The sequence below is a fragment of the Aulostomus chinensis genome, chromosome 21, assembly GCF_037954235.1.
Source record: "Aulostomus chinensis isolate RoL2024-O1b breed Wild chromosome 21, RoL_Achi_v1.0, whole genome shotgun sequence".
NCBI classification, from domain to species: Eukaryota; Metazoa; Chordata; class Actinopteri; order Syngnathiformes; family Aulostomidae; genus Aulostomus; species Aulostomus chinensis.
The window spans coordinates 14480602-14491600 of NC_141340.1; the positions used below are offsets into that span (position 1 = coordinate 14480602).

Sequence of the window (10999 nt, forward strand, 5' to 3'; positions counted from 1 at the left end):
TGGGGAAAGGGGGGGGGGGGTAAATTGGAGTTGAGCACACCAAAGAGATGGCAGGATTATAGTAGGATCAACGTACAGTAGTAGTACTTTGTGTTTATGTGTGTGTGTGTATTCCATAAATTCAAATTAGAGAAGAAAATGGTCTGGATTAATCATGGTTTATTCATCTAAACAGATGCGGGTACTCATATAAAGAAAATATTCACTTAAAACACAGTTAAGTTTTTCTAGGCTGTATATAGCAAGTTTCTCCATTAACTATATTAATATCTGCATTGAAATATATCATTCTTCATTCATGTCCATATGTCGTGATCTCTAAGAGCTAGTACTGTCCCTCATCGAGAAAATAAACAAAAAACAAATCACATTTTAAAAATAATATGCTTTGATGTATGATTATTCATTTGTCAAGAAATCACTGTCAAATTCAGCCTGCATTATGTTTCTTTTTTCTTTTTTTAATAAAAATTGAGCATAGAGATATGACAAATAAAATACAAGGTTTTTGGTATTTCTTTCTTAAAACACGGATCATATACTGATGCAATGTGATGACGGACTCTCACACTCTGTTTTTATTGGTCAAATCTATCGTCATTCAACCTTTAGTGGGCGGAGTAAAGAGACGTAGCCAATCAGAACAGACGCACTCTCCCGTGTTCATCAGCCGGACAGAAACATGGCGTTACGAGAGCTATCGTCGCTGGAGAAATACTTAGGATTGAAAAAGCCCAACAAATACAGTACTCGAGGAGATAAAAAGGTGATAATACCTCACATTTTCACGGCGTCTACTGCTGTGTTCAACCTTTATTTTAGTCGAAAGGGAGGGAGTAAGTCATTGCTATTAGCACATTAGCTAGCTAGGCTAACTAGCGAGCCATGTGTGTTGACGTTAGTTCTTGTTTCCAAACTTGTGTGGTACCTTGACCCAATTAATGGTCAGTTATTATTTTTATTCACTGGGCTGACAGTGAGATCATATCCAGATAAACAACTGTGTCATCTCTAAAAGTCAGCGGCATGTCAATAGAATTAAACAGATCCATGCTCCGCGCATGCTCGAAAAGGTGTAAGGAAAGAGAAGGAGTGGGCTGTCACCTTGTGGGAAAGGATCTCTCTGTCGGGAACGAATATCCTGAATAGCTGCATTTCGAGGATGCTGTGTTTCACCAATGTGCACCAATTTCTAACCATTTAAGTGTGTGATTTGGGATCCTCGGCTACACCAAAGCACCTGCTAAACTCGCCTGTGGATGAAACGAGGGCTGTGCGCCTTCACCCCGGTTCCCGGAGGTGACCGGACGATTACTGTGCCTGGTCATCTCGGAGAGAGAAGTCGAATTTTGGCCAGCTGTTCGGTCATTTATCACTTGATGTGTCTGGAACGTCTGTATATATTTTCTCTTGTAAATTAAAATTTGTTAAAGTTTTAATTTTGCTTCTACCTCATGAGTTTGTTTATTGGACAGTAAAAGAAAAAAAGCTCTGCCTCCTTGGACCTAATTAAAAGGCATATTCATTAAAAGGCATATTCATTATCAGGAAACTGCAGGGAAATGTGCACCAACAGATGAGGTCAGGGGATTAGAACTCTGACATAAAGATGTTATACTAAGCAAAGCCTCATTTGGATAGTTTTCCATTTTTTTCTCTCTCTCATCCAACAATTGAAGAGGAGTGGTTAATGACTGGGACATTTACATCGATGTAAATATATAAAAGTATACACAATAATATGAAAAAAAATGTTACAGATTACAGAGATTTGTGTTACAGTGTTGATTTGATTTGGTAGAAGTTATGAAAGATATTTACTGAACCAAGGGAAAGTCAGTATGTTGTGAAATACAGCATATATAAACCCCAGTTGACTTATTTCACCACCTCTGCCCTAAGGTACCTGTACTACAGAATAATAATGGACCTCCACTGGTGGGACTGGTGACCATCGCCTGCTACCTGGTGAAAGAGGCCAAGCGCCCAGAACTTCTGGGGGACGAGGCAGAGAGCAGAGCTGTGGTGCAGCAGTGGCTGGAGTACCGAGTGAGCAAACTGGACGGCTATGCCAAGGAAGATATCAAAACCATACTGAAGGTAGAGAATGAGAAGATATCAAAGCCTCAGAATCTGCCTGGCACATTTTTCATCTCATCAAGTGTGTTAAGCTTCAGTCAGTATGGATAAAAAGCTAGAAGTGAATTGCAGATGTTTTATTTCTCTTCACGACTTCAAAAGTTGACAGTTTTAAAAAAAACAGCACGCTGCTCAAGCTTGAGTACGGATCAAGTGTGATTTTATAATAAAGATAAATAGCATGACTGTAAAACTTTACAAATAGAAGAGTTACTAATCTCCTGACCCACGTGCAGAGAAATCATGGAGTGAGCAAAAAGAGTCTGTCAGCTCTCAGCCGTGACGCTACAGACACCAAATCCGACAACTTCATGTCTGTATGCGTCGGATCGCTGCGACTGGCGATGATGTGATTTGTGATGTTCTCTGCAGTTCTAGACTCTTGCTTGGTATTTGATGAGCACTACCAAGTTAGATAGTTTGACCTGCCTATTAAGAGCGAGTCACCCTGCTCTGGACAGACCTCATAGGTGACCAGTGACGATCATAAATAATCACATCTTTTGACCAGTTTGAGAACTTGAAATGTAATTTCCACCGTTTATCACTTGCTCTCCATAGAAAATTTAGTTTGGGATGTTTCTTAAATTAATAGTTTACAAAATATAGTATCATTCAATCTGTTATCCATCCTCCGAATTTGTTAATAGAAATCTTGGTCATGTCACTGTTCCTGCAGTATTTATGCAGGACTTAGAAACCACTCTGAACCTTTGAGAGGCGCCGCAGCATTTCCTGTGCTTTCACATCCTCTGTCCCCAAGTGCGCGTGCATGTGTGTGTCTTGTTAAGACACTAGCAACAGCAACACAGACTGATGTATGGCCCCTCAGTGACATGGCCTCACACAACAGAGAAAAATGCTATAATGTGCCTGACGCCAGTCAGCGTGAAATGGATCGCCAGCCACCCGTCTGCTGGACACTCGGTGCCTCTTGGCACTGTCCTGTCAGCGTGAAGTGTCTGTGTGTTTGTGTATGCGTGTGTGTGTGTGTGTGTGTGTGTGCATTTCTCAGTGTGACACACTGTTGTGGCATGGCTGAGGAGTCATGCTGTGCGGCAGCATGTTATCTGGACAGGCCTCTTAAATATTTTAATGGTGCCACTTACAGAAGGAAGTCGCCGTGAGCAGCTCAGCTCTGGTGCCCAGTGGCCCCCTGTCCCGCTGCTTTAGCAGCGTCCTTAACACTCCTCTTTCAAGAGCACCAGTCATCTTCCATTAAGTTAACCAGACAAAAACTGTCAGCTGCAAGAGTTCTTAAACTTTTCCACCCCAGGATGTCAAAAGGAAATTGATAGTTTTTCAAGCTGAGACTCACCCCTGAATTAAACATGTTGTCATGCATGCAACGTGACAGTCAAACCCTGGGTCACTTGGCCTGGCCCTGTTCCCAAAGTTAGCTGAATGTTGGGGTGAATCTGTGTGCTCCTCTAGCCTCATATTCCATACTGCATTATGATCACTGTCTGGTTCGATTAAAAAAATCTGTGAGTGTTGGGTGAAAACAATTCACTCAAGTTTTTAACAGAAAGAAATGATTCCAGCATGAAAGCTCCCAGGTCTGAGCTTCTGCCCCGGATTACTACAAAGTTTTACGGGGATAGGATGCATCAGGAGGCTAGGTTAGCTTGATTGAATAAGTTACAATTGAAGAATTCCCCGACTGTCATGACAGCAATCAAATACACATTAGTGGCCTTTGAAAGACTCATCAAAAACAAATTGGTTGAAAATTAAATTGCATGGGGGGCTGCAAAATGGATTGAATTTTCATTGGGGCAATTTTGTTGGAAGTTGGTGCGATATTTATTCAAGGCAAAATGTGTCACAATGGCATTTTGAATTTGATACTGCTGTCTTGGACATTTTCTACAGATTTGATTACTCATATCCCAAAAATCGCACCATCGTTTTAATGCGTTTCACTTAGGCCGAATTTTCATTCCCTCAGATATGGAAGCATTTGCAGTATCGCAATCAGAATTTTTTTTTCTAAATGTCAAAGCTGAATCTATGGATTCAGAAGAACGTCCTCAGTTGGTGCATTCTGCTTCCTCTCTTAAAGTCATGACCAAACTAGATATAGGAAAGTAGCATAAACAACAAGGTCCTAATAATGTGGTCTTAAGTTCTTCAGAAAAGAAAAAAAAATAGGTCAAAAGCAAATGCCAGACGTTTGAAAGCCTGACTGAGCTCACTAGGCTGATTTTTGAGTTACAGAAAGACACTCTTCACTCCATATATATTTTTGTGCAGTTCTGTATCGGTTCCGTTTCGGTCTAATTTAGAAGGGAACAGCTGCACTTTTCTAGCCTGTATGTGACCTATGTGCTGGGCGGGGGGCAGCAGGAGAACTGCCTCTCCTCTGATGCTCGACTGGGCTTCAACTCCATGGCTGTAGGCTAAAAAAAGCAAGGATCTGATTGTGGAAGAGGAGGAAGTCTGCAGTCTTCATGCCTTGTTTGGCATCACCCACTCTTGCCGCACAATAACTCCATTTGCCCCCAAGATGCTCAGTGTGCATGGAGTGTTCCCTTCGTACAATGTACAAGTGCTAAAGACGGTCCTCTCCCTTGGGACCAGCACTTCCGTGCATGACTTTGGACTGAGAATTGCACATTACACTGCCCAAGTTTAAGACAGCTTCATTAGATCTGCAAGCGCCAGTTGTACTCATTTGGTAGTGGAGTAAACAAATAGTCTGTTTTGTGCGGCATCTGCGCTAAGATGCCAGTCATGAGTGGAGATGCCATACCCCCTCAGGTTATATATTATTCCTATCCACATAACACAGCGCACGCACACACACACACACACACACACACACACACACACACACACACACACACACACACACACACGTGCAAGCGAGGATCCAGACTCACGCACCCACCCAGTTATATAGGTTAACGAACCTGCTGTCATACTCCCTGCAGGTCTGTAGTCTCCATCTAGACAACAACATAATGTAAAGACATCTGATAGAATATACAGTTCCACCTTTATTTAAGGTTGTTTCATCTATCACTTTTGTATGTAAATGCTGATTCCCCCTTAATTTATTCATCCGGTGTGAAAAAAGTGGTAACATAGAAATGTTTTGGATAAAGGTGTTATAGTTAGTTTTTCTGTGATAAGATGTCTATATTTTGTGTTCTTTACAGCGTCCATAATTGGGGCCCACGTAATAAAGCAACATAGAGTTCATAAAATGGTGTCCTACTGTGATACAGCCGGTATTTGGGGGGGGGGGGGGTATTGTCAATGGTGACACACCCTTAAATTGACTATGTAAGTGCTACGAAGCTCGCAGTGAGTCAGATCATTCTTTCTTATCTGAGACCTGTAGATGAACTGATGAAGTCGATTCTGGGCCACCATCGGTTCCAGTGTTAAAGATATTAAGATTTATCATTGTTTAGCTAGACAGTCCCTCAGCAGCCATGTCACATACTCAGGATTTAAACGAATTACCTTATGGGCATCAGTAATTCTATTTTTGGTCTTTCCTCTCTTCCAGGACCTCAACCTCTACCTGCAAGACAAGGTCTACCTGGCTGGCCAGAAGTTCACCGTCGCTGATGCACTCCTGTACTATGGAGTTCATCCACTGATCGTACGTAGTTCCCCTTTCCAAGGGTTTTTGTCTCACTCACACAGTCATGAAAGCCCTGGGAAAATCCTCTCTTGATACGATGATTTCTAGGTCAGGAAAAGTTTTCAGAATGAAATATACAGTATGAATAAAGGCTTTTTCCTTCATCCGTAAAGAGACTTTTCAGAGAGTAAACGGTCATGAAAGAATTATTCAAAAACCTTGGAACTGTATCTGTAAAAGAACAAATGTATGAGCCCTGGATTCAGATGTGTGGACTCCTCGGTGTGCATCTGTTCCGTTTCAAACAATTCAGCGCGGTGAAAAAAAATCAGAATATATCAAATATTTTGGTATTTGAGTTAATAATAGGGGTTTGGTTCCAGTCAAATACTGGGATGGATTCAGTTGGGATTTGGGTTGATAGATGTTGAAGAAAAGTATCAGCACTCGGCTTCAGTGAAGCCACAACTTTTGCAAGCAACTTTTCACAGCACATAACCCAGAATTAGACTAGTCACACGGTCAATGGTCAGAAAGAACAAGTTGGCAATAAACACACGGATTCTAAACACATTCTCACTTTCGCTTCAGAAAAATAAAGTGATGTCTTCTCAAGTTTGCCATGCCTTCCAGGACAAAGAAGGAAGTGGTTTCAGAGATGAGGAAGACGGGCTGAGATGGAGGGAAGCAGGGATCACGTGTTAGGAGATGTCAGTGGGTATAGCAGAGATGGAAGGTTGCCGCCGCCACCAGGCAGAGGAGCGTCACTTTGGCTCGCAATCAGTGTGGTTTTTAACCTCAGGGGCACGAGGTCAGATAACCCAACCCTTAACCACAGCCTGTCCTGATGTTCAATTCATAGAAAACAAGATGACACAAATATTAAACCTGACTGATGCTAGAATGGTTCTAGGCTGGGATGCTGTCTGTGTGGGGAATTTCCACATTTCCCTTAATGAGATCATGAAATAGTACACGACTAATGAGACAAATTTTCCAAGGACACCCTGATTAACTCTGCTGAGATTTGCATTCGTGCAATAACAGCCAAATGTTTACAACAAACTTGTCAAACAAAGATCGTTGGTCTGCTTGGCGTCGGCTCTTCACAGAGTAAAGCTACGATTGTTCGATGAGATATCAGTCGGTAATCATCATAACCCGCCAAATATTCTTGGGTCGGAGGGAGCACCACTTCATGAAAAAAAATCAGGTCCCTGAGGCATCATGATTCTCCCTTGAAAGGTTATTTCTCGATGCAAAAACTTTCAATGATTCGACATTTAAAACACAACTGTGTCCTATTGTCTGTATTTCCCAGTGTGTGTGTGTGTGTGTGTGTGTGTCTGTGTCGCATCGATGCAGCGTTCATAATTGGGGTATTTGCCAGTTGCGTATAGGCTAATATATCAGATCTTCATCTCATTATTTCACTAATTTAATGCGTGCTCCAGAAAGTGTCATAGGAACTAGCATGAGGGGCGGGGCCACATTCTGCATGTGTCTGTTGGTTTTGTTGAGTTCTCACAAATTTTTCCCGAAACAGAGGAGAAACAAAGGGAATCTGTCTTGAGGTGATCAATGTGTTCTAGATGAGTGATTGTCACTGAAAACAAACGTTGATTCATAACCATTAGCTTGATTATCGAAGTGTATGAGCATACTGATAATAAATATGTTATTATATGTCAATTATTCAAGCTGCACATATGTGGACCACAGTGCAGAGTTCAAAGTTAGTAGAATAAAAGCAGAATTATTAACAAATGCGAAGCTGAATATGGACTGTACCACTGTAGGATATTGTGGGTGGGCATTGAACATTCCAGGTTTCTTGTTTGAGGGTTCTTAATGACATCATCATGTAGGGGAGGAGGTTACGAGCTGGGTGTGAAGGGTCCCCAGTCAGCTCGCCTGCCTGTTTCTTCACTCTGGATGTGTATAAATCCTGATTTTAGGATGTTCGGCTCAACGCTCATGTCTAATGATGCTCCTCTCTCATCTTGCACCCAGGCTGACTTGACCATCCAGGAGAAGGAGCAGTACATGAACGTGACGCGATGGTTCGACCACATCCAGCACTATCCCGGCGTCCGACACCACCTCCCTCCAATAGTTGTGCTCAGGAACAGACTTTACACCAGCAGACATCACTGAACCCAGACCAGACCCAGCAGACTCATTTGAAGTTCCTACGTCCAGATTCCCGCAGTACAAGAGTGCGTCACATCACCATCTTTATAGTCCTGTTACGTTTCCTGGCTTTGTTTTTGTCCTGGTCACATGGCTGAACATCCATCCAACATTTAGCTCCACCTTTTGTCTCTCTAGAAGGTCATGAGTGGTCTGGAGTCAGTCCCAGTCGACTTGGGGATGACTATTCATGTTATTGAAGAGAAAACCAAGACTAACGAACCAACTAAATCAAGTTTTAGTGTCAGAGGCACTGAAACTATTAAGGGATTGCTTGTTAATAAAAGACTGAAGTGCCCATGTTTTTAATTACGATTGTTCTGACTGTCTTAACTCCTCAGTCATTATTGATAAGGTTTCCTAACCTTCATTAAAAAGATCAGGGAGCAACCAGGGAACAGTTTTGTTGGTGTTATGGTGTTTGTAATGTTTTTGAGTGTTGGAAAGTCTACATTGAAATTTTTTTTTTTTTCCTCGAAGATTTACAGGTGAAGGGGAAAGCAAGTGCTGCTAGTTCAATTTAAAAAAAAAATGAAGTCTTTATTTATTAATGGTCATTAAATCTTTGTTTACTCTGGGCCTTGAACACAAGATGACTCTGCGTTTCATGCAGCAATGTCACGCTGCATCCTTCATGCCATATCAATGCATTTCTTCTTGTTCCAATAAATGTGGTCACTAGTTCACCTCTGTCCTCTCCGTCAGAGCTTCGGTAGTTTTGGTGATTTTTTGTTGTTGTTGTTGTTATCCAGTGCTCCACCATTCCACCAGACAGTTCTGTTTCGCTACATGTTCTTGATTGCATCACGGCTCTCCGTCCCACTTCCTCGCCACCAGTCGTGTGGGCAGCAGCGAGCAGTTGAGCGTCAGCCCCACAGTCAAGAGATCAGAGTGAGGCTCCAATCAGTCCCACTACCACCACTGTTGATGCTGCAGGCCAGAGAGAGGGCAGCGGGCTCACCAGCTGCCACACAGATCCAGCCAGCCAAGGCCAGAAACCCGGGCCCCTGGGCGACAGTCAGCCACTGTGTGTCATTTCAACCCTCACACTCCCACGGGGGGCTACTGGAGAGAGAAGGACGGAGGAAGGCAGCGATGGAGGGAGGCCGTAGCGAGAAAGAGAGGGGGGAGGGAAAAAAAAGAGCACCCAGGGGCCGAGGGATCTTTTTATGACATGAACAATGATCTGTGCCTCTGAACGCCTTTCTGCTGCTGGCTGCGCGTTTGCTGTTAGGACCATGAACGGTCCGAGTCATGGCAGCGGCGCCCAGAACCTGTGAATGAACCTGAGTATGAGTTCATGAGGAAGAAGAGGAATAAATTATTCTGTTGATCGTCAGCGGTACAAGAATGAGATTTACTGTCTCACAGGTGTGGCATGAAACAGAGACCCCACATTACCGCTAATCGTCTCAACGGTCTTCGTAAATGCTCCCATTTCATCCGTGTTTTTAATTTTCCTACTTTTTGTGCCTTTTTTTTTTTTTTTTTTTTTTTTGTTGCTTAAAGCCGCAGTGATTTTTATCCTCTCATGTATCTCGTTCATCCTGTGCCAATACATCAAAAGAGATATGCAGCTCATGACCCGCAACATCTCTGAAAATAATCCAGTGTGTACTTTCCATGCTATCCAAGAATTTGTTTTGCTTAAACCAGCCTAAAGACAGAGCTATTGTCGAATAAAGTTCCGTAAGACCGCTCGCTGTGTGTTTGTGGTTAAGTGTTATGAAGAAGATGTGAAGGAAAAAAATAGCTCGCAGTCATTGGAGCGAGCCTTGTGACTAGATGGGACAGTCTATGGTGTGGTCTGCCATTAAAGAAGCCTTTGTCTTCTCGGTTGTGTTAACATTTAGTCGGAATGCTGTTTCAAATGTGCGCTGTCGGACACACGTGTAAATTAAATTTTGCCCTATGATGTTTCAGCTGCGCACATTTTTTACATTTGCGATGCCATCATTCTTGATATCTGTGTTTGGAAAGTTTATTGATGCCAATCATCACTTTTTCCCTTATTATTTTTCCAAGATATTTGGTTCTTGCGCGGAGATGTTGCATTTGTGAAAGAGAAAAAAGACGGATTAAAGGAATTACGTTGATCAAGGTATGCTGAACGTCACAAACCAAATGAATTGTATCGTTGTTGTTTTTTTATTAAATACATAATTGTTGATAAGGGACTGGAAATACTTCTGACAAAAGACAGCAACATAAGAATGTAGGACACAAAATTAAGTTTATTAGAGTCAATGTCAAATTGCTTCAAATAAAGAGAATTGAATTAAGCCAATCAAATTATTTTTACAAACATCAGTTCTCTGTGGATGGGATGGGATTTGTAAAGTGCATAAACATTTTCATTAATTCGTTTTTGATGGGTTTTTTTTTTTTAATTAACTCCAATAATAAAGGTGCAGTTCGCAGTTCATGTGTATTTACGGGGGATTGGAATCTGAATGAGATGACATTTGTTTGCTTTGAAACCTTCTCATGAGCCTCAGAATCCTGAAATGGCGCCGTGGTCTCTCAGTCACGCTCGCCGCTGCTCACATCTGAATGGACTCAATTACGAGTTCCTTCCTAACAACTTCTGAAGAAAAGAGGAGCAACAGTTTCTCAACTGTGGCTGTGGAGTTATGGCCTGCACACAGCAATAAAAAGATTGCCCCCCCCCTGGTGATGGAGAGGTCAAAGGTCAATAAGGCAAGATCATCTCCTAATGAATCGATCTTACACCTCGAAGCAGTGAGTGGAGCTGTCACTTTTCTCTCCCCGTGTAGAGCGGAAGGCAACGTGATTTCGCTGTCAAAGAAAAACAAATATCTGTGCGAGATGAAAAAATGTGGAAGGAACAAAAAAGTCTTTTAAAGATGCAAACAAGAAACGATTTAGCTTTGGCCAGCGAAGACCTGTGCGAAAGAAATTCTTGCAAAGACATGAATTTAGAACCAAATCAGGAGCTTAAATAGGCAGCGTGAGCCAACCGGGGCCCCTTCAGCGATCAGCAAACCCTTAACTCATGTTAAGCCAGCGACCCTGAAAACAGGTTTCATTTGTCCTAAAAGAATTTCA

At 42.3% G+C, this 10999-nt stretch overlaps 1 protein-coding gene across 1 annotated transcript; it reads left to right on the forward strand.

Annotated features, from left to right (window-relative positions):
* The first annotated feature begins 651 nt into the window (after positions 1–651).
* On the forward strand, positions 652–8637 carry eef1e1 (eukaryotic translation elongation factor 1 epsilon 1). Its single transcript, XM_086191276.1, has 4 exons — positions 652–766; positions 1903–2100; positions 5660–5755; positions 7751–8637. Exons 1-4 carry the CDS (start codon positions 683–685, stop codon positions 7892–7894), a joined length of 522 nt encoding a protein of 173 aa, XP_086047402.1. The 5' UTR covers positions 652–682; the 3' UTR covers positions 7895–8637.
* The last annotated feature ends 2362 nt before the right edge of the window (positions 8638–10999 follow it).

Coding starts and splice junctions, on each gene's coding strand:
- eef1e1 (XM_086191276.1), top strand. CDS start 683: ATGGCGTTACGAGAGCTATCGTCGCTGGAGAAATACTTAGGATTGAAA. Junction 767..1,902: donor GTACTCGAGGAGATAAAAAG/GTGATAATACCT, acceptor CTCTGCCCTAAG/GTACCTGTACTACAGAATAA. Junction 2,101..5,659: donor ATATCAAAACCATACTGAAG/GTAGAGAATGAG, acceptor CCTCTCTTCCAG/GACCTCAACCTCTACCTGCA.